The sequence below is a fragment of the Topomyia yanbarensis genome, chromosome 3 (genome assembly GCF_030247195.1).
Source record: "Topomyia yanbarensis strain Yona2022 chromosome 3, ASM3024719v1, whole genome shotgun sequence".
In the NCBI taxonomy this organism is placed as follows: domain Eukaryota; kingdom Metazoa; phylum Arthropoda; class Insecta; order Diptera; family Culicidae; genus Topomyia; species Topomyia yanbarensis.
This window is the reverse complement of record NC_080672.1, coordinates 217,388,951-217,416,785: the sequence shown is the minus strand read 5'-3', so window position 1 is coordinate 217,416,785 and position 27,835 is coordinate 217,388,951. Positions and strand designations below refer to the sequence as shown.

Genomic DNA, 27,835 nt, shown 5'->3' with positions numbered 1-27,835 from the left:
TTCGAGTACAGCACTCATCGTTCCACTACTCTCCCCACGGGGGGGAGACCTCGCCAAACCACCTCTTGCGAAGGGGTTTGGCACCTCCGTCTGTTTATTTTTATTATTTTTATTTTGCTCCATGAAAATTCCCACGAGTAGCGCGAGAAATATATGTCCGCCACGCCAGAGCTCCGCATTAGCGTGGTAAGGGACGCTTACTGTGGGGGTTGCCCAGGTACCCCACAGGCTCCGTTAACGATCGAGCATCTTTTTCACCCCCTCGATCACTCATCCCTCGGCACGGGTCGCTTCACGCCTTGGAATTGGGGTTATGCCCTACCTTGCTTTACGTGGTGATCTCGGCCCGGATCATCACAACCATCCTCCTTTACCAGGGCTTTGGACCTGTAGCTCTGGATCTCAATAGTTCCATGTACGTATGTTATTACAGACATGCTACTATTGGGATCCGTCATTCGCTAGCGGAGTTATGTGTATGTGTATGTGTATGTGTATGTGTATGTGTATGTGTATGTGTATGTGTATGTGTATGTGTATGTGTATGTGTATGTGTATGTGTATGTGTATGTGTATGTGTATGTGTATGTGTATGTGTATGTGTATGTGTATGTGTATGTGTATGTGTATGTGTATGTGTATGTGTATGTGTATGTGTATGTGTATGTGTATGTGTATGTGTATGTGTATGTGTATGTGTATGTGTTTTTTTTTTTTTTTTACAATGGAGAAGACCTTTATGTCCTAGCCCAGTACACGTGCTAACGGTAGGGTCCAATCTACCACACGGGGTGCACTGGGGGCGTGTCGGACTCGAATGGTGACCAGCCATTAATACCGACTAAACTCCATTGGGCTCCGCCATCATTCCTCCCAGGAACTACCTCTCGGTATTACTTCTGAGGGGGTGGCTGTACTGAATGTACTCATTCACTCTCACTCACGCGATCATACATCCTGTATGAGGCTTACTTGGGTGCTCTCTCAATCACACTTTGATTCACTCTCAAACACTCCCACATGAGGCTGACTTTTGTGCTCACCTTTTACGTTCCATGCGAGGCTGACTTGTGTGCTCACCTTACTCATTCCTTGCTAGGCTTACTTTTGTGCTCGCCCTACCCATCCATGTGAGGCTGACTTGGGTGCTCACCCTATCACCTGATTCACTCTCAATCGTGCCACTCTATTGTACCTTTGTCACTCCCTCTGGCATCCCATGTGGGACATTTTTCTTAGGCCCCACTTCTGACATACCATGCGAGGCTGACTTTTGTGCTCACCTTTTTCATTCCTTGCTAGGCTGACTTTTGTGCTAGCCTCTACCAACCTGTGAGGCTGACTTTTATGCTCACCCTTAACATGCAGTGTGAGACTGACTTGGATGCTCACCCTTTCACTCCTCTGCCACGCCATGAGGCATCGATAGCTTAGTTCCAACATACTACGCTACGACCCTCCCGTCTTGGCATGAGGCAGTCCACTTATACGCCTATACACTCACTCTTCTGTCTTGCTTCGGGGTGGCTGGGTTTACCCCTTACGCGGTTGCCATTCGCTGCGCCAACCTACCTCGGCATGAACAGACCATTCACTCTCTTATTTTGCGCTTGGCCTTTTTCGCTCCAGCTAACCAATCACTAGTTAGCCGTGCCCGCCGTCTGTTGCTCGGTTCGCCAGAATACCTGTAGCCTTCTGGCAATCTGGATGGTAGCAGCCGAGACTGCGTTCCACTTCTCCACCGTTTGACACATCCGCTGAATAAGGGTATCCGGGGTTGTGTCCCAGCCACAGACGTCAAGCATTACTCTTCTTTCGACGTCGAACCGATGACATACGAACAGAGTGTGTTCGGCAGTTTCATCTACACCTGGGCAGTCCGGGCAGACTGGGACCTCCGCGTGTCCGAACCTGTGGAGGTACTGACGGAAACAGCCATGGCCTGACAGGAATTGTGTCAGGTGGAAGTGAACTTCCCCATGGGGTCTTCCCACCCAGCTCGATATGCTAGGTATCAGCCGGTGGGTCCATCTACCTTTCGAGGAGTTGTCCCACTCACGCTGCCATCTGGCGACCGAGGTCACCCTGGTGCGCTCGCGGGCTCCCCTATTTCCACGTAGCTCAAAGCACTCCTCATCTTCCCGAATGACCAGCCCGACTGGCATCATGCTCGCTATCACGCAGGATGCATCGTGTGATACCGTGCGGTAGGCAGATATCACTCTGAGGCACATCACGCGGTAGGTGCTCTCCAGTTTCTGTAGGTAACTGGTTACCCTCAGTGCTCTTGACCATGACGGGCCGCCGTACCTGAGGATAGATACGGCAACGCCTGCCAGTAACCTACGTCTACTGGCGCACACCTTTGAGCTGTTGGACATCATTCTCGATAGTGCCGCAACAGCAGTCGACGCTCTCTTGCACGTATAGTCGACATGGCTGCCGAAGGTCAGCTTGTCGTCTATAATGACTCCGAGAGACTTCAGACTTCGCTGTGAAGTGATCGCGACTTCTCCCACATGGATAACTGCATGTTGTGCCGACTTGCGGTTGTTGACGATAACTACCTCCGTCTTATGATGAGCGAGCTCCAGGCCTCTCGCGCTCATCCATTCCTCCACCGTGCTAATCGCGTGTTCTGCGGTTAGTTCTACCTCAGGAATTGACTCCCCGAAGACCTCCAAGGCTACGTCGTCGGCAAAGCCGACGATCTTGACCCCAGGAGGGAACTTCAGTCTCAGAACCCCGTCATACATGAGGTTCCATAGCACCGAGCCTAGGATCGAGCCCTGCGGGACTCCGGCGGTAATCGGAACCCTTTTCTGACCGGCATCGGTCTCGTATAGCAGTACGCGGTTTTGGAAGTAACTTTCCAGGATCCGGTACAGACCCACCGGTAGGCTAAGCCGGTGTAACGAGAGCGCGATGGCATCCCAGCTTGCGCTGTTGAATGCGTTCTTCACGTCAAGTGTCACTAACGCACAGTATCGAATACCTCACCTTTTTCGTTGGATCGCTATCTCGGCAGTATTTATCACTGAGTTGAGAGTGTCCACTGTGGACTTACCCTTCCGAAAGCCAAACTGGTTGCTTGACAGACCGTCCGTACCTTCCGCGTACGGGGTGAGCCTGTTGAGGATGATCCTCTCAAGCAGTTTGCCAGTCGTGTCTATCAGACAGATTGGTCTGTACGCCGATGGGTCGCCTGGCGGCTTCCCGGGCTTCGGCAACAGCACCAGTTTCTGCCTTTTCCATCTATCGGGGAAACGGCACTCGTCAAGGCATCTCTGCATAGCTAGCCTGAACATGTTCGGGTTCGCTATGATCGCTGCCTTGAGAGCGTTGTTCGGAACTCCATCCGGCCCTGGAGCTTTGTTCATTGCTAGGGATTTAGCCACTGCGAGTAGTTCTTCGTTCGTCACTGGAGCCACCATTTCGACCGTGCCCGCACTGTCTCGTAGTGCAGGTGGCCAGGGGCTTGTGGCTCGAGACGGGAAGAGTACTTCGATAATCGTTGCCAACCGGTCCGGAGACCGTTCTGGGGGTGAGGAGCCCCCTTTGGTCTTGGCCATCACAATCCGGTAGGCGTCACCCCACGGATTCGCGTTGGCACTCTCACACAGGTTGTCGAAACACGCTCTCTTGCTGCTTTTAATAGCCTTGTTAAGGGCTAATTTCGCAGCTCGAAACACTTCACGGCGGTTCTCTCTTGCATCCTCGGTGCGAGCTCTTTGCATCCTACGTCTAGCTCTGAGACAGGCTGACCGTAGAGCTGCAATCTCGGCACTCCACCAGTATACCGGGCATCTACCGTTTCTTGGCAGTGTTTTTCTCGGCATAGTGGCGTCGCACGCGCGTGATAGAACAGCTACCAGCGCATCCCCGCTTAGACTGTCGGTGTTGGCCTCCAGTCCCAGGGCCGCGGTGAAAGCTTCGCTGTCGAAGTGATTGGACTTCCACCCGCGTACCTGACAGGGATCTCCCGCCCTCGGATGCTGCACACCATAGTTGATCTTAAAGCGGATTGCTAAATGATCGCTATGGGTGTAGCCTTCGTCTACCCTCCATTCCATGCCTGGAGCCAGACTCGGGCTGGCAAAGGTCAAATCAATCCACGCCTCCACTCCGTTTCTACGGAATGTACTAGCGGAGCCATCATTAGCTAGCACAGTATCGAGTTTCGCAAACGCTTCCATTAGCGCTTGACCCCTGCTATTTGTACAGCGGCTGCCCCACTCCACTGCCCAAGCGTTGAAGTCTCCCGCTATTACTACCGGTTTCCGGCCCACGAGGTCCGACGAGAGCCTGTCGATCATCTGGTAGAACTGTTCTATTGGCCACCTTGGTGGGGCGTAGCAGCTGCAATAGAACACACCATTGATCTTTGCAATCGCCACACCCTCGGCGGAGGGGTGTATTACCTCTTGAACCGGGAACCGTCCCGTTGTACAGATTGCCACCATTCCAGACCCGTCCGACACCCAATTGCCGTTGCCGGCAGGGATGCTGTACGGGTCTGATAAGAGGGCGACATCTGTCCTCGACTCCGAGACCGACTGCCACAGCAGCTGTTGGGCTGCTGCACAATGGTTAAGATTTAGCTGTGTGACTCTCACGGCTTCTTCTTATTTAACTCGCCGAAGGGACACGAAGGTCCACCCATAGCATGTTTATGAGCTTGCTTCTTAGCGGTGCAGATAAGGCACTTATATGCCTTAGTGCACCCCCGCTCTTTATGCCCCTCCTCGCCGTAGCGACGACATAGCTTGCTCCTATCTATGCCTTTGCATTCGTATGCTTTATGGCCGGATTCTAGGCACCGATAGCACCTGTCCACTGAAGGCGGCTGGGGTATACTAATAGGGCATACCGACCAGCCGATCTTCAGCTTCCCTTTCTCGGTTACCTTTTTGGCATCCGCATTCAGTAGCCTGGGGTAGGCTACTTGGGTGCCAGAGGGTCCGTCCCTCAATCGCACAGAGGCCCGCTCGATTGTGACGCCGCAGTGCTCCTTGACGTCTGCGACGACGTCTTCTGCGGTCGCGAACTCGTCCAAGTGCTTGCACTGGAGAGTTGTTTCCGCACCTAGCGACCTGATTTGGGCGCCCACACCAAGGACCTCTTGGGCCAAGGCCTTATATACTGCACTTGATTGTGCGCCTCGCTTCAGCACCAGGAGCATCTCTCTCGTGTTGGTGCGTCTTACGCTACGCACATCCTGCCCAAGGGCCGAGAGGCTTTCGGCCGCCTTCATCGATTTAAGGACATCGGCTTATTTGTCCTTGTCGGTTTTTAACCACAAGGCTTCGCCTCTGTCCTTGGCCTTCCTCGCAGGCCGCGGTACCTCCGGTTTCGGTGCCGGCTTTTTCTTGGTGACCAGCGTCCAGGGGTTTGAGCCCCCCTGCCCCGGTCGTGCCGGGTTGCTGGTACCATCGCTCTCCACAGCGAGGTCACTCTCGCCCTCGCTTACCTCACCCAGGTGGCGTTTGACCTTGACGGTTGCACGCCGAGTGGTGTCGGTTTTGGCACCCTCGCCTGGCGACTTCCTAGGGCGCTTCGCATTCGATGCCGTCTTGTGATTGCCCTTTCCTTTTCCCTTCGAGGGGAACTGTGTCGCCGCTCCGATCGACGTGGCTGCTCCGTAGAAGGTAAAGGCCGCTGTCTGTGAACCTCTATCGACCTTCTCTCTTTCCTCCCTATTGGGGGCCACTGTCTGGGTTTCTCTGTCGGGCCTCTCCCGACATTCCACCCTCTCAACATAGGCCTGCTGTTCCTGTCTTGCGACACGAACAGCTTTCCGGAGCTCCAGAAGGCTCAACTTCAACTCCTTGGCTATGTTCTGCTTTGCGCTAGCGAAGTCGATTATAGAATCGAGTTGCTTCGCTACTTTGCGCATCGCAGATATTGGCCCCTCCGATGCATTGGTAGGGTTATTGCCTACCGCCGCTGGGGGGTCACTGGTGCTTCCGGATTCAGCACTCATCGCTCCACTACTCTCCCCACGGGGGGGAGACCTCGCCAAACCACCTCTAGCGAAGGGGTTTGGCACCTCCGTCTGTTTGTTTTTATTTTTGTTCATCTCCATGTATAGTCCCACGAGTAGCGCGAGAAATATATGTCCGCCACGCCAGAGCTCCGCATTAGCGTGGTAAGGGACGCTTACTGTGGGGGTTGCCCAGGTACCCCACAGGCTCCGTTAACGATCGAGCATCTTTTTCACCCCCTCGATCACTCATCCCTCGGCACGGGTCGCTTCACGCCTTGGAATTGGGGTTATGCCCTACCTTGCTTTACGTGGTGATCTCGGCCCGGATCATCACAACCATCCTCCTTTACCAGGGCTTTGGACCTGTAGCTCTGGTTCTCAATAGTTCCATGTACGTATGTTATTACAGACATGCTACTATTGGGATCCGTCATTCGCTAGCGGAGTTGTGTATGTGTATGTGTATGTGTATGTGTTTTTTTTTTTTTTTTTTTACAATGGAGAAGACCTTTATGTCCTAGCCCAGTACACGTGCTAACGGTAGGGTCCAATCTACCACACGGGGTGCACTGGGGGCGTGTCGGACTCGAATGGTGACCAGCCATTAATACCGACTAAACTCCATTGGGCTCCGCCATCATTCCTCCCAGGAACTACCTCTCGGTATTACTTCTGGGGGGATGGCTGTACAAAATGTACTCATTCACTCTCACTCACGCGATCATACATCCTGTATGAGGCTTACTTGGGTGCTCTCTAAATCACACTTTGATTCACTCTCAAACACTCCCACATGAGGCTGACTTTTGTGCTCACCTTTTACGTTCCATGCGAGGCTGACTTGTGTGCTCACCTTACTCATTCCTTGCTAGGCTTACTTTTGTGCTCGCCCTACCCATACATGTGAGGCTGACTTGGGTGCTCACCCTATCACCTGATTCACTCTCAATCGTGCCACTCTATTGTACCTTTGTCACTCCTTCTGGCATCCCATGTGGGACATTTTTCTTAGGCCCCACTTCTGACATACCATGCGAGGCTGACTTTTGTGCTCACCTTTTTCATTCCTTGCTAGGCTGACTTTTGTGCTAGCCTCTACCAACCTGTGAGGCTGACTTTTATGCTCACCCTTAACATGCAGTGTGAGACTGACTTGGATGCTCACCCTTTCACTCCTCTGCCACGCCATGAGGCATCGATAGCTTAGTTCCAACATACTACGCTACGACCCTCCCGTCTTGGCATGAGGCAGTCCACTTATACGCCTATACACTCACTCTTCTGTCTTGCTTCGGGGTGGCTGGGTTTACCCCTTACGCGGTTGCCATTCGCTGCGCCAACCTACCTCGGCATGAACAGACCATTCACTCTCTTATTTTGCGCTTGGCCTTTTTCGCTCCAACTAACCAATCACTAGTTAGCCGTGCCCGCCGTCTGTTGCTCGGTTCGCCAGATTACCTGTAGCCTACTGGCAATCTGGATGGTAGCAGCCGAGACTGCGTTCCACTTCTCCACCGTTTGACACATCCGCTGAATAAGGGTATCCGGGGCTGTGTCCCAGCCACAGACGTCAAGCATTGCTCTTCTTTCGACGTCGAACCGATGACATACGAACAGTATGTGTTCGGCAGTTTCATCTACACCTGGGCAGTCCGGGCAGACTGGGACCTCCGCGTGTCCGAACCTGTGGAGGTACTGACGGAAACAGCCATGGCCTGACAGGAATTGTGTCAGGTGGAAGTGAACTTCCCCATGGGGTCTTCCCACCCAGCTCGATATGCTAGGTATCAGCCGGTGGGTCCACCTACCTTTCGAGGAGTTGTCCCACTCACGCTGCCATCTGGCGACCGAGGTCACCCTGGTGCGCTCGCGGGCTCCCCTATTTCCACGTAGCTCAAAGCACTCCTCATCTTCCCGAATGACCAGCCCGACTGGCATCATGCTCGCTATCACGCAGGATGCATCGTGTGATACCGTGCGGTAGGCAGATATCACTCTGAGGCACATCACGCGGTAGGTGCTCTCCAGTTTCTGTAGGTAACTGGTTACCCTCAGTGCTCTTGACCATGACGGGCCGCCGTACCTGAGGATAGATACGGCAACGCCTGCCAGTAACCTACGTCTACTGGCGCACACCTTTGAGCTGTTGGACATCATTCTCGATAGTGCCGCAACAGCAGTCGACGCTCTCTTGCACGTATAGTCGACATGGCTGCCGAAGGTCAGCTTGTCGTCTATAATGACTCCGAGAGACTTCAGACTTCGCTGTGAAGTGATCGCGACTTCTCCCACATGGATAACTGCATGTTGTGCCGACTTGCGGTTGTTGACGTCTTATGATGAGCGAGCTCCAGGCCTCTCGCGCTCATCCATTCCTCCACCGTGCTAATCGCGTGTTCTGCGGTTAGTTCTACCTCAGGAATTGACTCCCCGTAGACCTGCAAGGTTACGTCGTCGGCAAAGCCGACGATCTTGACCCCAGGAGGGAACTTCAGTCTCAGAACCCCGTCATACATGAGGTTCCATAGCACCGGGCCTAGGATCGAGCCCTGCGGGACTCCCGCGGTAATCGGAACCCTTTTCTGACCGGCATCGGTCTCGTATATCAGTACGCGGTTTTGGAAGTAACTTTCCAGGATCCGGTACAGACCCACCGGTAGGCTAAGCCGGTGTAACGAGAGCGCGATGGCATCCCAGCTTGCGCTGTTGAATGCGTTCTTCACGTCAAGTGTCACTAACGCACAGTATCGAATACCTCGCCTTTTTCGTTGGATCGCTATCTCGGCAGTATTTATCACTGAGTTGAGAGCGTCCACTGTGGACTTATCCTTCCGAAAGCCAAACTGGTTGCTTGACAGACCGTCCGTACCTTCCGCGTACGGGGTGAGCCTGTTGAGGATGATCCTCTCAAGCAGTTTGCCAGTCGTGTCTATCAGACAGATTGGTCTGTACGCCGATGGGTCGCCTGGCGGCTTCCCGGGCTTCGGCAACAGCACCAGTTTCTGCCTTTTCCATCTATCGGGGAAACGGCACTCGTCAAGGCATCTCTGCATAGCTAGCCTGAACATGTTCGGGTTTGCTATGATCGCTGCCTTGAGAGCGTTGTTCGGAACTCCATCCGGCCCTGGAGCTTTGTTCATTGCTAGGGATTTAGCCACTGCGAGTAGTTCTTCGTTCGTCACTGGAGCCACCATTTCGACCGTGCCCTCACTGTCTCGTAGTGCAGGTGGCCAGGGGCTTGTGGCTCGAGACGGGAAGAGTACTTCGATAATCGTTGCCAACCGGTCCGGAGACCGTTCTGGGGGTGAGGAGCCCCCTTTGGTCTTGGCCATCACAATCCGGTAGGCGTCACCCCACGGATTCGCGTTGGCACTCTCACACAGGTTGTCGAAACACGCTCTCTTGCTGCTTTTAATAGCCTTGTTAAGGGCTAATTTCGCAGCTCGAAACACTTCACGGCGGTTCTCTCTTGCATCCTCGGTGCGAGCTCTTTGCATCCTACGTCTAGCTCTGAGACAGGCTGACCGTAGAGCTGCAATCTCGGCACTCCACCAGTATACCGGGCATCTACCGTTTCTTGGCAGTGTTTTTCTCGGCATAGTGGCGTCGCACGCGCGTGATAGAACAGCTACCAGCGCATCCCCGCTAAGACTGTCGGTGTTGGCCTCCAGTCCCAGGGCCGCGGTGAAAGCTTCGCTGTCGAAGTGATTGGACTTCCACCCGCGTACCTGACAGGGATCTCCCGCCCTCGGATGCTGCACACCATAGTTGATCTTAAAGCGGATTGCTAAATGATCGCTATGGGTGTAGCCTTCGTCTACCCTCCATTCCATGCCTGGAGCCAGACTCGGGCTGGCAAAGGTCAAATCAATCCACGCCTCCACTCCGTTTCTACGGAATGTACTAGCGGAGCCATCATTAGCTAGCACAGTATCGAGTTTCGCAAACGCTTCCATTAGCGCTTGACCCCTGCTATTTGTACAGCGGCTGCCCCACTCCACTGCCCAAGCGTTGAAGTCTCCCGCTATTACTACCGGTTTCCGGCCCACGAGGTCCGACGAGAGCCTGTCGATCATCTGGTAGAACTGTTCTATTGGCCACCTTGGTGGGGCGTAGCAGCTGCAATAGAACACACCATTGATCTTGGCAATCGCCACACCCTCGGCGGAGGGGTGTATTACCTCTTGAACCGGGAACCTTCCCGTTGTACAGATTGCCACCATTCCAGACCCGTCCGACACCCAATTGCCGTTGCCGGCAGGGATGCTGTACGGGTCTGATAAGAGGGCGACATCTGTCCTCGACTCCGAGACCGACTGCCACAGCAGCTGCTGGGCTGCTGCACAATGGTTAAGATTTAGCTGTGTGACTCTCACGGCTTCTTCTTATTTAACTCGCCGAAGGGACACGAAGGTCCGCCCATAGCATGTTTATTGGCTTGCTTCTTAACGGTGCTGATAAGGCACTTATATGCCTTAGTGCACCCCCGCTCTTTATGCCCCTCCTCGCCGCATCGACGACATAGCTTACTCCTGTCTATGCCTTTGCATTCGTAAGCTTTATGGCCGGATTCTAGGCACCGATAGCACCTGTCCACTGAAGGCGGCTGGGGTATACTAATAGGGCATACCGACCAGCCGATCTTCAGCTTCCCTTTCTCGGTTACCTTTTTGGCATCCGCATTCAGTAGCCTGAGGTAGGCTACTTGGGTGCCAGAGGGTCCGTCCCTCAATCGCACAGAGGCCCGCTCGATTGTGACGCCGCATTGCTCCTTGACGGCTGCGACGACGTCTTCTGCGGTCGTGAACTCGTCCAAGTGCTTGCACTGGAGAGTTGTTTCCGCACCTAGCGACCTGATTTGGGCGCCCTCACCAAGGACCTCTTGGGCCAAGGCCTTATATACTGCACTTGATTGTGCGCCTCGCTTCAGCACCAGGAGCATCTCTCCCGTATTGGTGCGTCTTACGCATGTATGTGTATGTGTATGTGTATGTGTATGTGTATGTGTATGTGTATGTGTATGTGTATGTGTATGTGTATGTGTATGTGTATGTGTATGTGTATGTGTATGTGTATGTGTATGTGTATGTGTATGTGTATGTGTATGTGTATGTGTATGTGTATGTGTATGTGTATGTGTATGTGTATGTGTATGTGTATGTGTATGTGTTTATTTTTACAATGGAGAAGTCCTTTACGTCCTGGCCCAGTACACGTGCTATTGATAGGGTCCAATCTACCGCACGGGGTGCACTGGGGGCGTGTCGGGCTCGAATGGTGACGCTGCCATTAATACCGACTAAACTCCATTGGACTCCGCCATCGTTCCTCCCAGGAACTACCTCTCGGTATTACTTCTGGGGGGATGGCTGAGGTATCGATAGCTAAGTCCCAACATACTACGCTACGACCCTCCCGTCTTGGCATGAGGCAGTCCACTTATACGCCTATACACTCACTCTTCTGTCTTGCTTCGGGGTGGCTGGGTTTACTCCTTACGCGGTTGCCATTCGCTGCGCCAAACCTGCCTCGGCATGAACAGACCATTCACTCCCTTTTTTGCGCTTGGCCTTTTTCGCTCCAGCTAACCAATCACTAGTTAGCCGTGCCCGTCGTCTGTTGCTCGGTTCGCCAGATTACCTGTAGCCTACTGGCAATCTGGATGGTAGCAGCCGAGACTGCGTTCCACTTCTCCACCGATTGACACATCCTCCGAATAAGGATATCAGGTGTTGTGTCCCAGCCACAGACGTCAAGCATTGCTCTTCTTTCGACGTCGAACCGATGACATACGAACAGTATGCGTTCGGCAGTTTCATCTACACCTGGGCAGTCCGGGCAGACTGGGACCTCCGCGTACCCGAGCCTGTGGAGGTACTGTCGGAAACAGCCATGGCCTGACAGGAATTGTGTCAGGTGGAAGTGAACTTCCCCATGGGGTCTTCCCTCCCAGTTCGAAATGCTAGGTATCAGCCGGTGGGTCCACCTACCTTTCGAGGAGTTGTCCCACTCACGCTGCCATCTGGCGACCGAGGTCACCCTGGTACGCTCGCGGGCTCCCCTATTTCCACGTAGCTGCGCTGCGCCAAACCTGCCTCGGCATGAACAGACCATTCACTCCCTTTTTTGCACTTGGCCTTTTTCGCTCCAGCTAACCAATCACTAGTTAGCCGTGCCCGTCGTCTGTTGCTCGGTTCGCCAGATTACCTGTAGCCTACTGGCAATCTGGATGGTAGCAGCCGAGACTGCGTTCCACTTCTCCACCGATTGACACATCCTCCGAATAAGGATATCAGGTGTTGTGTCCCAGCCACAGACGTCAAGCATTGCTCTTCTTTCGACGTTGAACCGATGACATACGAACAGTATGTGTTCGGCAGTTTCGTCTACACCTGGGCAGTCCGGGCAGACTGGGACCTCCGCGTACCCGAGCCTGTGGAGGTACTGTCGGAAGCAGCCATGGCCTGACAGGAATTGTGTCAGGTGGAAGTGAACTTCCCCATGGGGTCTGCCCTCCCAGCTCGATATGCTAGGTATCAGCCGGTGGGTCCACCTACCTTTCGAGGAGTTGTCCCACTCACGCTGCCATCTGGCGACCGAGGTCACCCTGGTACGCTCGCGGGCTCCCCTATTTCCACGTAGCTCGAAGCACTCCTCATCTTCCCTAATGACCAGCCCGACTTTTTTTCAGTGCGCCATATAAATAACACCATTTGTACATTATATCTATGTAATCAAATCGCAAGGGTTTCCTTTAAAAATCGCGACATGTATAACCGATCTAAATAGTCAATGGACCAACATGGATTCACGCTTGAAGTCTGGTACAAAACCCATCTATGACCGCATACCACATCCAAACCGTTATAACTTTCGATTCCGTCAATGAAATATTTTCAAACTTGCAAGGGATATACTTGATTACTATATCTTTCGAATGCCATGTACTAAATAAGTAAGCAAATATTTTTTTGTTTATAGAGATTGGATGTTTGCTGGTAGCCTTATGAAACGTATCATAAAACTTCAAATCGCCATATCTCTCGAATCCCTCGATGGATCATTTTGAAATTCACTGAGAAGATGCTTGGATACTGTATCTTTCGAATGCCGTATGCCAAATTTATGGTCATTTTTTTAGTTAATAACGGTTTTAGGAACACCGTGCACTGTATCACAATGTAATCTACAAAAAGTTGACAAACTCTAAATAGTTGAAACATTTTTCCATTTTAACTATTGCTTTTCAACGAACAATAACTTCTTTTAACGAATAAAAAAAACATTTTTCTAAAAAAACTCGAAAAATTGAAAAACTTCTACTGGGCACATTGACAGCCCCCTTGTGCATTTAAAATGTCCAACAGTATTTATTGTTAAATACCATAACCAAATAGCTGCTAATAAAAAAATTCAGATTTTTTTTGAACGGTTTCTCAAATAGCACGGATTTTTTTTACACGGTTTCTCAAAATAACACGTATTGTTTTTGCACGGTTTCTCAAAATAGCACGAAATTTTTTTTTGCAATATTGCACACAGAGCTTGTCGAAAGGTAAACGCGTTCGGACGTATAGCTGCGTAGTTCTAACGTTTTTCAGTGTTTTATGGATCAACACGGCTCTAACTAGGGAATCTGTTTCGAAAATAGTGTGAAGTGCTTAATGAATATTATGATTGCTATATGTAGCCTGATTAATTTTGGATTTAATGCGGTTTTTGATCAGTCAAGGGAATCTGAAGCATGATGCCTTCTGTGTGTGTTAGTGTGCTATATCTTACTGAGCAGAACTGGGCAGCGCAATATCAACCAAAGGAGCATACATCAAATGGGTGAGAGCGTTCTGATTTACATATATTTATTATTATGTGCTAGAGTAGTGTTGCTTGGTTGACACCTAATTTAAGTTGTTTATACAGAATATCTAGCAGTGCGAACTCCAACATCATGTACCGAGATTAACAAAGGGCTTGTGAAATACATATATGCAGCGGGTGGATTGACGATATGCGAGGGGGGACAGACAGGCACGAGAGATATCTGCTATTGGAACTGGTTATTTGCCTGCTCCCTCTTCAGCGTTCAATAATACATGCATGTGTTGAAATTGAAATGAGCGGGGTAGATGTGTTGCATGAGTTTCGGGAGAGTGTGCATACTGGTAGTGGTAGTGTCAGAACGACGATTAAAGAACGATTCGCACGCTTCGTCAATAGAGTAGGTCATCAAGTCACAGTCAAGATAAGTTGGTTACATCCCGAGTGTTTTTTTGGGAGTGACCGATAGGCTTACTGTCGGGATTCATTTTGGGATGGGGGGACGTATTCCGGGCGGACCGTGATTCGCAGATTATAAATCACAGCAGTAGACGAAGGAGAAAACTTTTATTTTATAAAATGTTAACGGCGATTCTCGGCGAGTTACGGTTTGTCCGGAGTTTTCTCTTTGGGTGGGTGGTGGCAGTGTGCTTGTTGGTCATTTGCAGATTGCACGCGAGACATTTTTTTGTGTGCGTATATACCCGTTTCGCAGAACAGAGCTATCCGTGCTGTTGATGTGTGCATATCATAGGAATAGCTCTTACTGGTTGACGTACTGTACCTGTGATAAAATACAAATAGATCATGTTAACGGCTTACATGTTTATGCGTAATGACAGTTGCACAGTAGGCCGTGTGTAGCATTTTTGGTGGATGCAATCAACGATTGCTGTAGCATACAAGTTTGCCATGCGATTTCCACTATAGGCCGGCTTCCATCAGCGGAGCAGAGCATCAGCGTTCACGTCATCGTTCCGTCGAAATGGCATTGATGCATTTCTCGTGTGCGCATTAACATGCCGTTAAAACTGTCCATTCTGTTGATGTGTGTGAGTGTTTGTAAAGGAGCTGCATGAGAATAGTTGTGACGTTCCACAGAGGTGCTGTGCCGGTATGGGAAGAGTGGCGGGTTGTGTGCATGTTGCTCTGGAACTGCTTCGGTGTGGATGTGTGTGCACCGATTGCGCAAACTTTACTTCGTAATATGTGTGGTATTGGTGGTTTGAGCGGCCACGCTCTCGGAAAGTCGGCATTGGTCTAGGTGGAGATTGAGAGGGTAACTTAGTCCCATGCTCTTTTTGCTGAGTTTTGTGTTGGTATGTTCCGTCTCGTTTCTGGAACATGCTTCGTGGTAGGGGAGGACAGGATAGCGGCGTATCGGAGGTGATGGTGACCGGATGAATATGGTTTGGTGGTTTAGGTAGAATGAGTGGAGGTTCTCTGTATTTTCCTTGCATGGAACTTTATAGCGAGCGGGTTTGGTCTAGTGTCTTTCAGCGCAATTGGAAATGCATTCCAATCTGTTTCAGATTTGTTCCTGATTTGTGATCATTTCATTCTATTTTTTTCTATTCACTCTTATTTCGGTGCGAGGGGGATGACATATCATGTAGACAGTGGGCCGAATTAGTGTTGAGTTTATTGATGTTCATATCACGGTGTCTTTTTTTAACAACTTTATGCAAAAAAATTCAGCATCTCTGAAACTTCAGGATATGAAAGAATGGGCTTTCCCCTTTCATTTGAAACCGAAATCAAAATAATCCGTCGGGGGGTCTAGAGCAACTTTTTTTTTGAAGTTTTTTTTTCGTGAAAACATAGATTTTACAATAGAACTAGTTCATATTTCTGCCTCTAGATGGTGTTTTAGACATTCGAACAACACTAAAAGTGAGAATCTGATAGATTATTTAATTGTCTACAACTTTGTTACCAACTAAAAACTGATTTGAAATTATACCGAATAGTAGTGTAAAATTTTAACGAATTCTAAGTCTAAGTTAGTTTCACAGAAGACCTAGTGGTTTGTTAATTCACAAGCACTTTTTTTATTTGCCAAATAGTTGTGTTTAGTTCAATAGTGAATTCAGCGGAATTTGAGAGCTTGGAATGTCATCTTTTAACTGAAAATTATAATTCCCTGATACAGGGCACCATTCATATTTTTGGGATGAGAAGTTTTAGATAAGTGTTGACCAAACTAGTATGATATTAATATTATTTTTCATGATGGTAAGTGATTCCTCCCGCAGAAACAGCCTTTTCAATTATGTATGCCATCTTTTTCATTTTTTCGATTGTTCTCAGGGATGACTGATAACTATTCTTACATGAATCTCCTACTCTGTTAGCATCTTCGTATAAAATACTTGTCCTGAACTTCAACCTTTACATTTGAACAAACTCAATGAAACTTTTAACGCACCATTGCAATATTTCGCGAATTTCATTGCAACGCTTGGTTCAAAACGCTGATTATCCGTTTTCAAAATTAATTCAATGTGACAAACAGTGAACAAAAAGCTTTGAGTTTTTGGATCAAGATAATTTTTTTGGGATATATTCTAGGACTTCTAGGTATATAAGGTTATTGTGGTACTCAAATCATATTTTGTTTTCAAAAGTAATACATATCGCATAATCTAGGATCAATTTAATAACGATATCTTGCATAATTGATAGGAAATGGCTGTAAAATCCAACTGCCACAATATGCTTTGCCGAGAAAATTTGAATAAATCATATCACACTAGCCACTAATTTGGACAGTTACTGCTGTGGTTTGCGTTAAACTAGAAACGGTGTGTCCCAACATTTCGTCTTGAACGGAATTATAATAGCTGACTTAAGCGATCATAACCTAAAGTATACGATGCATGGTCCTTTCTAAGACATCCGTGTAACAAAACATAAATGTAAGCAAACCCTTGTAACCAAGCAATACCTTCCGATGAATGGTAGTCCCTTCGAACCTCTCGGGAAAGATTACAAACCAAAAGCACAAATAGTTTTCTGACTCTGTCAAACATCCTAATTTTCAGAAGTTCAATAAGAATTGTCACCGTAATGAATTCCGTCTAATATTTTTATGCCACTAAACCCAATTATTTTTTTTTGTATTATAATAAGTGCGAGAAAACATATATCCAAACCACTAGGCCTCGTGTGAAACTATCTTAGATATAACTTTGTTAAAATCTTAAACAACTTTTCCGGATGATTTCAGATCAGTTTTTAGTGGTCAACAAACTTGTAGACAATTAAATTTTCTATCAAATTCTCACTTTTAGTGTTGTTCGAATGTATAAAGAACCATCTAGGGACAGAAATATGAACTATCTCCAGTAGTAAAACCTATATTGTTACGAAAAAAACTTCAAAAAAAAGTTGCTCTGGATCCCCCGACGGATTATTTTGATCTTAGTTTCAAATGAAAGGGGAAAGCCCATTCTTTCATATTCCTAAGTTTCAGAGATGCTGAATTTTTTTGCATAAAATTGTTCTAATAAATACACCGTGAGCAGGTCCTGATCGATTTTGATGAGAATTTGATTTTTGTTGTATGACCAATTATATGTATAGGTCAAATGTTCAAAAACTGTAATTTAAGGTCAAGATAACATCATTTTGAAACCGCCAATTTCGGAGGTTTAGTATCTTCGATACAAACGTTAAACAGCGCATCATTTGATATAATAATTTTGGCGGTATATCGTCCAAGAAGTATTTATGGTGAATTTTCTCAGGTTAATATTCATGACTACAATAAAGTCTCAACAAATTCGCTAAAAACACGAACTCTGTTACTATTTTCTGAAAAATTAATTCTGCATAATTTTAAAACTTCAAAAATTACGGTTTCGGAAGTATGCCGTAAAATTGGTATTGTAAAAAAACGTATGGGCGATACTTCAATGCTGATAGGTGGGACCGAAAAAGTAAACAATCGTCAAAGGGGCGATACTATCATTATTTCAATTTCAATAGCAAACACAAATTTTAATTTAATAATTTCAAACACTTCATGAAGTTTTGGGTTTCGATCACTGAATCATGAAATCTAGGATGTAAAAAACACAATAGTTCTTAAATAGGAAATAAAACCAAGTCTGGAAATATTCACTGTTGATTTTCTTTGAATGGTGTCACTGCTAGTATCGCTTTTTTTTTCCAGAAAAAGCGTTGATTTTTAGGTCTCAGTTGCGTTGGAAATTTGAGTAAAGTATAAACTTCATTTCGATTAAAAAAAATCAATTTTTTGTCTCAGTACAATATACTATATATGACCCCTTTAGGAAAATTCAGTTTTCCCACCACAGTGCATTGATTGAGGAATTTAGATATTTTATTAACAGAGCATTAGCAATAATTCGTTTGTATGTCTATTTTATGGGCCATTTTTTGCTTTCCCATTGATTTGGTTTGAGATTTCTAGCACTGATGTTGTCCTATGCTGACTTGAGCGATTCTCTGAGTCCTGCCACAATCCTATGTAGTATGCGTTATCACAAACATCGCGAAGCATGAAGTTCTAAATGTTCTCAAACGATATAATATCCGAAGAGAGTGATAAGAGTTATAAGATATGTCTCATCACACTGTTAGGTGGATTAAAGGCGTTTTTCAGTTCAATATTACTGTGGCTGCTTTTCTTTTACAAAATTTTATAACTCGAATAATGATTTCTTTTCTTGTATATTTGTCATGTCATGTATAATAATAAAATGTAATATATGCATTTGAAAGCTTCTAATGAATATAAACAACGGAAACATTCTCGTGTTCATGATTGAGAAAGGCACAATTGCACCGTTAGGTGGATTAAAACAGGTTTTTTTTTATCTATATCTACTTCTCCATCTGACGGTTTACATTCCGGTATGTTCATTGTGCTAAGTGACATGGGAGTGTTCGAGCTCGAAAGGGTATTCAACAATGCCTCTTTCTCGCTCCGCATTCGAGCCAATTCCAGCCTGACAGACGATAATTCATCCAGTAGCATTTTCTTAGTACTTCCTTTTTTCGACTTCCTGTAGAATATATCAATAAACATTTCGTTAAAATTTCAGTTTTTCGTCACAATTTTGTTTCAACCAATAACACACTCATATTTATTGTGATGGCTCTGTAGCCGTATAGAGGGTTTTCATTCTCATTAACTATTTCCGCCTACTCATCGGAAATGTTTTATATGTGGCTTTGCATTGACATTGATCATTCTCCGCCTACTCATCGGAGATCTTTCATCATTATTACTATTAGTATTACTTTTATTTAAGAACCTCTGCCTTCCCATCAGAAGCCTTATAAGTGCGAAACTAGCCGATAATAGTTTACCATCACACTGCGATAATTACCTTTTAGGTTCTCTGTCGGTGGTACCAACTGCGCCATTGTCGTGATTTTCGGACGGTGCTCTAGCGCACTAGTAGGTTCCATGGTGTATTCGGATCCAACCTAAGAAATATGTTCTCGGGTGAGAATCGGTTGGACCTTCCGAAGCGCAGTCGATTGTATAGCTGCGCTCGGTACTATTCTAGTCTGCCGGGTGGATGCTGCTGCTGCTGCTATTGTTGCTGCTCAGGAAGGTGACTGCTCGCTGCGACGTCCGAGTTACGAATGGAGACCCTTCCCGAAGCGCATTCGATTGTATAGCTGCGCACGGTACTATCCTGGTCTGCCGGGTGGATGCTGCTGCTGCTGCTATTGTTGCTGCTCAGGAAGGTGACTGCTCGCTGCGACGTCCGAGTTACGAATGGAGACCCTTCCCGAAGCGCATTCAAATATATAGCAGCGCTTGGTACTGTCCTGGTCTGCTGCTGTTGATGCTATAGTGATTACTCTTTGCAACATCGAATTGAAGAAACGAGAAACCGAATTCATGCTTTATGCGGAAAAGGGAGTTATTTTGATAGTTACAACGACGAGAAGGAACTTCATATTTATTTTTATGACATAGCTTTATTACTCTTGCATCCTAACTCTACAGGGACTACTTCCCTGGGTGGACTACGGTGTGGGATGTGCTTGTTGATGTTGAGGTGGTTTTTTGGGTGAATAGCATTTTGTGCAGCTGTAGTTGTTTCCTTTGTTTGTGTTGGTTTCATCGTTGTTGCTATTTGTTGTGTTTCGTTCATAATTTTGTTTAGTTTGTTTGAGGTCCTGCTGTTGATATTATGTGTTTTATTAGTCCGAGATAAGCTCACTGCTCTTGGTAGGCATTTCACGATTTTTATTTAGCGGTTGATTGGGTATGGTTTTTAGGTGCGGTTGCATCCTGTGCGTTTCCGGTTCCTTTACTTTGGTGGTCTTTGATGATCGGGCTGCGGGATTTGTCTGTGTCGTCCGAACGGTGTACTTGCTTGTATCTGTTTCGGCTGGATCTTCTATCACCGGTTCTCGAAGTTGTTGGGGTTGCTTGAATATTTTGCATTCTGTCGATCGACATTGCTATCGGGTCATAGTTGATTACGGGAGGTTCCATCGGTCTTATGGGTTCGACTGCCTTTTGGGCTATAAAGTGCTTTTTCAGATCTTCAACAGTTTTTCTTAGCGCCGCTAGTTCGTTCCTTAGCTCCTTGTTCTCTTTTTTGAGGCAATTGGTTCTTTATGCTCCCTTTGGGTCTCCATGTCGTTGGTTGATCGGTTTGCTACCAGCTCCTTGAGCTTGGCGACTTCCTCCATCAAAGCGTTTATGGTTCGGTCCCTTTTGTCGACTGTGGGTCTGAGGTTTTTCCTAAGAGTGTCTGCAAACGAGTTATTGGTAGTGTTTTGTTTGGCCAATGCTCTGGCCTCGGGGAACGTTAAATTTCTATCGATGTTCAGTTTTATGATTTGCGCTTTCTTCATCTGAACTGGGCACTGTCGATCTCTGACTGAATGGTTGTCGCCGCAGTTAACACATTTGCTCTCCGCGCTGCAAGAAATTTTCTTGTTGACTTGGTGTTCTCCGCTACAGTTGAGAAACACCTCTTTTTGACTGCATACCCTCGATCCATGACCGAATTTTCCGCTGCGAAAACATTGCATTTGGCTCGGATAGTATCGCCTGACTTTAACACGCACCATACCTAGGAAGATGGCTTCCGGTAGGTGGGATCCGGAAAAAGAGAGTACCAGAAGCGTAATGCTTGACAGGCTACCGTTTACTTTTTGACGTTAAAAATGTCTTACTCCACTATCTGGGGATAGCTGTCATTCTAAAATCTAAACTATCTCCCATATAACGAAACTATGTAAGGTTTGCACGCTTATAACTCCGATATTACTAGATGGATTTTAATCAGTCATACACCAACCGATTCAGAAACACCTAACTTAAATATTGGTAATAATTTAATATCTCCGCAATAAAAGTATACTTTTGGAAATTGGTAAAATTAAAAAGTTCACGAAAAACGGGAAAATTACCATTCGTGAAGCAGATTTCTCAAACACGGCCGTCAATAGCGGGCACCTTAGTGGCTCAATCAAACACGAAAAGTCATAAATAGGAGCGACGCGTGTCCGTTTAAATCAGTTGTTGCTCTTATCCCATACTAGCAACATCGTCTCCGGGCGATGCAATAAGCGTTTGAAAAAAATAATTTTCTTTATGCATGCGTGTGCATTGTAACTGGTTAATCCATGTTTACGGCGTTTTGTAGTTGTAGGTGCGTAGGGTAAATAACCTATTGGCTTTCATATGTTTCATATTTCGGTTATATGTTTTTTTTATCAGTAAGGCATCTGACAACGTGCTTCTGTAGTTAAAGCACAGTTCAGCAGTGTAGTATTTTATATAGGAGGGTACACTCAGGTTTTTTGCGCGGTATTTTTTGACGCGGATTTTGAAATTTACGCGGTTTTAATTCACGGGGTTTTTGAAATTAACGCTATTTTCGTTTACGCGGTTTTCATTTACGCGGCCTGTATCCCCCGCGTAAAAAACCTGAGTGTAATTGCATCGGAATCAATCACATTCCCAGCAAAACTTTTTGTTTTCTAATTTCAAACACTTTTGTTTCGTACTGCACAGAACGAAAAATTTTAAAACAGAACTTACCGTCCCTGCAGCAGTTTAAGCGGGTGTTCTTTTTCGATTCAAATTCAAGCCATGTCTTAAGCGTTACTGGACTTAAAATTGTTTTCCCAGTTTATCCAGTCAGAGTATCAGTCCTGCCCTATGCATTTAAGACAGAGTTCTAATCGCGTTTTAAATTATACAACAAATAGAACGGTGAAGCAGACCGCTGAACTGGAGATATAATTATGTCAGTCCTATTATCACATAAAACAACTATATAACATAAAACGCTGCAGAATTGGTTTAACCCTCTAGTTCCCAACACTGCCTCTGGACGGTCTCTTTGAAAATCTTAATAAAACTGCTAAACCATGATTGTATGTTGTCATCCGCACTAGTATTTCTTCCCAACGGTCACACCTTTCACACAAACACATTGATTTTTTTATTTCGATTATAGAGGTTTTAACCTTAAGGTCATTCGCCTCTTCGGGTTAGAAAAATCTCTTATGAAAAATTTCTAACCCTATGTGCGGGGTCGGGACTCGAACCCAGGTGCGCTGCGTACAAGGCAATCGATTTACCAATACGCTACGCCCACCCCCCCACACACATTGACTGAAAATCGTAACTTTCTGTTAAAGGCAATTGAAGCTCAAAGTTGAAAATTCGATGAAAACGTGGAAAAAAAACTATTTTGTGTTTAGCGATAATCTTCACTAAACAAATTTTAACTATTTTTGGAAATTTTAATAACTAAAAAGAATATTTTTGAGTAGCCTGTTAGTAGCATTTTTGTGTAGATGTGAATTGGTTTAGTGGAATAATTCTGAAGTTTAACTTTTTTGGTAAAACACTTAGCCCGCCTGAAAGCGGTGTTGGGGACCTGGGCAAAAAAATCAGTCTTTTGTGATTACTTATCGTACCAACTAGCTTTATGTGCAATTTTAGCTGAAAAAAAGCATGTTTTAAAATCTTTGGGTGAATGCTGCTGTTAGAATATGGATGTCCTTATCATTTAATTATATTTAGGGGAGTCTGGGGTAAGTTGGCGAAATCTTTTTTCTCCTTTTGTATTAGACATATGGCGCTGTTTATAGTCCTGCACTTCAAGTACTGTGTAATACATTCCCCCATGTACTTATGTTGCATTAAATTCTGTTTCGTTCACGGTAAGCGTTAAGTTTTTGAGTATATTAAAGTGAAGTGCCCATTTTAGTCGTATTGGAAAGGATGCCTCATCATTTCATTACTTACTCGGAATACAATTGATGCAATGCGTATTCCTTGGCACCAGTATCTTTGCTTTCCAATGCGTTGAACAATGATGGCTAACGCTGCTCTAACCACCGGCTTCACGTGGTTAGGGCGAAAATAGGCTCATTACCCTGGGTGAAGTTTTGAAATTTCAGCATTTTTGTTATTTAGAGCTAGTTCTAAGCTATTCCACGAATGACTAGATTTTTCGATAGCGCGCGAAAAGAAATTTCCGTGGCCATGTATAATGTATACGCAACCACAAAAAAATTTGTTCTTTTTTGATTGTTTACTTCGGAATTTCACCTGAAGAACCTCGAAAATTCTCTTTTACACGATCTTCTTAAATTAAAAAATAAAACATGATAAGTGAAACCATCGCCAGCAGACACTGGTCTCCCCTACTATAAATTAGAAGTCAATAATTAAACAACCAAAACACTAGAGAAGTACTCCTTAGCTTGGGTAATTTGCGTTCTGATGGAGTCCAAAATATAAACCATCTGAATTCGCGTATGTTGAAGTAACTAGAAGAAAAAAAGTTTTTGTTTTTTATTCGCCCAGGTGCCCAACACCGCCTCTAGGCGGCCTACTTATTTTAAGGCTTTAATGAAATAATTTCGATTTGTTCGATCACTAATCGATCATGAAATACTTAACCTTAAGATTGTTTACCTAACTTCATTAGTACATTATTGAAAACTTAAATGAAATTTCATATTTCATAGAGAATCTGTATATTTCCGTTTGCGGGCGTAGACTTCCTCATAACAGTTCTCAATATGGAGCTTTTCTTTTGAATATATTTTCTGGACAGACCAGCCTATTTTTACTAAATGGATCAGCCAAATAATGCCAATCAGCTATTGAGATACTTGATAAATTGTAATAATAGATTACCGTTAAATGACCTTCAATAAATTATATTTTAATGGGGAGGGTGTATAGTAAATTGTAACATATGAAAACAGGAGAGTGAGCGAAAACGTGAGTCGATATGTGTGGTAGATAAAATTCATTTGAACGCTCTTGAAAAATGCTACATTTTTAATGTCACCGTGGTCGTGTCCTGTATACAACCCTTTATTTTTTTGGTCCTTCGAACCTCTATGACCCTTTGCCCCTTTAGCTGTTCCAGGATAGTCGATGGTTCCATGTTGAAGGTGTCCAAATCGTAAAGTAGGCCTTGAACTTTGTTCAGGAATGGATGCGGAATTTTTTCAATTTTTTGTCCATCGGCTAGCTTATCGATTTTTAACAGTCGGTAATGGGTTCTCTGGGAAGAAGTTCAAAGGGCGTATTGGGTCCCTCTTGCCTCTTTGACCGCCGAAATCCATTTTGTTGGTTCCATTCCCAAAGCGTTTTTGAGGGTTAAATGAAGCAGGAATGGGTTAGTAGGGAGTTTCCCGCATTTTTTGTTGGGCGAAGTCACCGCCAGAGTTCAGGTAACACGAAATTGTATAACTGGTTGATGGCCCCCCTCCCGGGGGCCATTGGTTTGTCCTCATGAAGTCAATCGTTCAGTAAATCGTTTTCTTTGGACAGAAATTACGTTATAGTTGTGTGATCCTGCGTTGGATGGCCTCCCCTATGTGGTTGGTTCCCCCTTAAACCAGACTATTGGTGTGTGTATACCACCAGACTGGATCGTCGAGTTTCAATCTCGCTCACGTACTGTCACCGATTGACCGACACTGTTGTCTAATTTGGATCTTCCTTGTTTGGGGTTCAACACTTATCACGCATATAAGTCGATCACGGTTCGCACTGATGGGGACACGAGGTTTCTTACCGGGTTTGAATTTCCGCACAATGGAGGCGCAATCTGTTCGCCGATTTAACGTTTCAAATTCGATGGAGGTGCGAGTAGTTCATCTACTTCAAAGTCTGCGCTCCTGGTACTTGTAACTGTTATCACTGCACAATTTTTTAACAATAATTATCACTGCACAATTTTTTAACAATAAAAAAGGCCGTAGTAGGCCTGGGTTTTTATCGGCTTCGGCGGAGGAGGTCTTTTGCGGCGTAATCGTCCCTCTGGCTCGCGCAGACCCGCCGAGAGGTGGGACCCGTATCACTTGTTTTTTTGCACCAATGACCAGGTTACGGGACACTGCACTCACGTGAAGGTATCACCACGGTGGCACGACGATAAGTGCCGGATGGCGGAGGCCGAGCTGATAAGGTCTGGGAGACTGAGCTCGAGCAATCAAAAAAAGGTTCCGGTAGCGTAACCGAGCACTAACTTTTTCGGGAAATCACAGAGTCACAGCGATAAAAACTCAACCGATCACTCCGATACGATCTGTATTAAAATCGACATTTTCTGCGTGATCGTACTCATCACCCCGAATTTCCGGAACAGGAAGACAGATCCATTAGAAATTCAATAGCAGCCTATGGGAACGTTGTACCTTCCATTTGAGACTAAGTTTGTCAAAATCAGTTCAGCCATCTCTGAGAAAATTAAGTGTCATTTTTGGTCACATACACACACAGACGCATATACACATATACATACACACAGACGTTTGCTGAACTTGACGAACTGAATCGAATGGTGTATGTCACTCGGCCCTCCGGGCCTCCGTTAAACAGTCGATTTTCAGAGCAATTGCATAACTTTTCTATTAAGAAAGGCAAAAATTCATCGCACTATCAAGTGGACCGAATCAGATTTTTGAATTTGCACTCAAATGAGTGATACGACAACCATCTGCGTTATTGATCATACCATAATCTCAGTCTCTTTAGGTTACACGTTGAGTATGATGTACTACTCCCAAGTATCATACAATTGGTTCAATTTGCAATTTCAACAGGCTTTGATCAATCACGGGAAACTCACGGACGATGAACTAAGCTAAGCTAAGCTAAATATACGAAAACCAAGGATATTTCAATTGTTATTTTAGTTTATACGGCAATTGTTCTATGTTTTCTTATAATAGTTCATTAACTTTTCCAGACTGGATTCAACGCTGAGGCTGTACTCATCACAAACATATTGTCATGTTCAAGATATCGACATTGAACCATACGTATCCAAAATGCTCGGAACAGGGAAGCTAGGATTTTCCTTCGTGCGCATAACTGCTCTTCTTGTGTCTTGTCATCGATTATGGATAGGTTTGTATCATTTATCGTCATATCGTTTTATAAAGTGTACTCAATTCATCATATGCACTTATTTAGATTGAATGCATACAATACATACACAATATTATTCAATTAGTTTATTGGAATTTAACTCTACCTAGCGCAATAATATCGATCTAAGCGACCAACTAAAACTACTGAAAACAGTTCTTCCGTTTATCCAACATTCCCTTTGTCGAAGTCGTCCCAGAGCAATGGATAAATCTGCATCTGTATTAACTTAATGCTCTGACTGACAATGTTATTTTAACTTGATTGGCAAATTTCGAAATTTTCCTATCTCTCTTTTTGAAATGGCTCCCATATCATTTTCTAGCTTGAGCCTTATATTTACAGTTGCCTCATAATGTAACGCGTTATGCCATCAAAAAATCTGGTCTCACCTGAATGACTAAAGTCAGTCACAGGAAATGGAAGGGCATAACGTAGCTGGTAAATCGATTGCCTTGTACGTAGCTCACCTGGGTTCGATTCCCAACCACGCACATAGGGTTAGAGATTTTTCCAAAAAAGATTTCTCTAATCGAAAAGGTTAAAACCTACAATCATAAAAAACAGGAAATAGAGAATTCCAGTAGCCGCTTCTATTTTCGGATAAAAAGCGTCGAGTAAAAAGTTAAAAGTTAATGACTAAACACAAAATATCATTAGGTTTTGCCTTTCTCATATAGAAATGTTATGCAATTGCTCCAAAAACCGGTTTGCTAACCGAGCCCCGGAGGGCCCAGTGCATACAAAATTCGACTCAGTTCGTCGAGATCGGAAAATGTCTGTATGTATGTATAAGGGTGGGGCAAAATGATTATCAGCCTAATTTGGACCCCTCCTTATTTTGGACGCTTTTCAAACATTTATCTCCCTTACTGCTGATTCCTCCAAATTTGTTTGTTTTTATGATGATAATTTCATTCTTTGGGTTGTTTTAAGTCTTAAGGCTTTTTTAAGTTCTCCAAATTAATCAAGATTCACAGTTGAGAAAATGTTATCGTAAACGATTCATCATTGATTGGATTGTGCATTTCATACATTTGAAAAGGTTCGCTTGTAAATTTTTCGGCTTATAGATTTTATTTCTTAGTAACAGATTGTTTTATCATATTAGAATAAACAAATTGTAAAAAATCAAGTAATGATAGGTCGAATACAAATTATATTCGGATTTCCTTTCAAATCATTGTCAAGTCCATGGAAATTAGAGCAATTAAATGTTTATTATGGTTCCCTATTGTAAGGTAATTTGCGTCGTTCTCAAATAGTAAAAGTCAAAGTTTTAATTCACTTTTGAATGCAGACTGCAGACTTTATCAATTATTTTTTAAGTGCGGTTACAGTAATACCGCGCGGTAAAAGCTCATTTCCCGCACCGCATCCGCGAGAAAAAGCGTCTCACCGCACCGCTGTTTTTGCAATTAATGTAAAAAGGATAACAATTTCCAAATTTGTAAGCCAAATTTCTTAAATTTGTAGTTCTAATTTGGCAACATTGACCTCCATAGACGGTTCTGGCATTCCCGAGAAAATTGACCATTTTTCAAAATTACCAAATTCACATCGATTTCTCGGAGATCGATAAACCAATTTTCATCAGCTTAGTCTCAAATGAAAGG

The 27,835-nt window shown here is 45.3% G+C and overlaps 1 protein-coding gene across 6 annotated transcripts in view; it reads left to right on the top strand.

Moving 5' to 3' along the window:
• LOC131691036 (JNK-interacting protein 3) overlaps positions 1–27,835 on the top strand; it is a 1,253,801-nt gene that overhangs the window by 712,423 nt on the left and 513,543 nt on the right. For 5 of the 6 annotated variants that reach the window (XM_058977179.1, XM_058977178.1, XM_058977180.1 and 2 more), the window contains exon 9: positions 26,038–26,198. The exons of the other annotated variant lie outside the window; for it this stretch is intronic. In XM_058977179.1, coding sequence (XP_058833162.1) covers positions 26,038–26,198 — 161 coding nt within the window. The remainder of the gene's footprint in view (positions 1–26,037; positions 26,199–27,835) is intronic. 6 annotated transcript variants of the gene reach the window in all.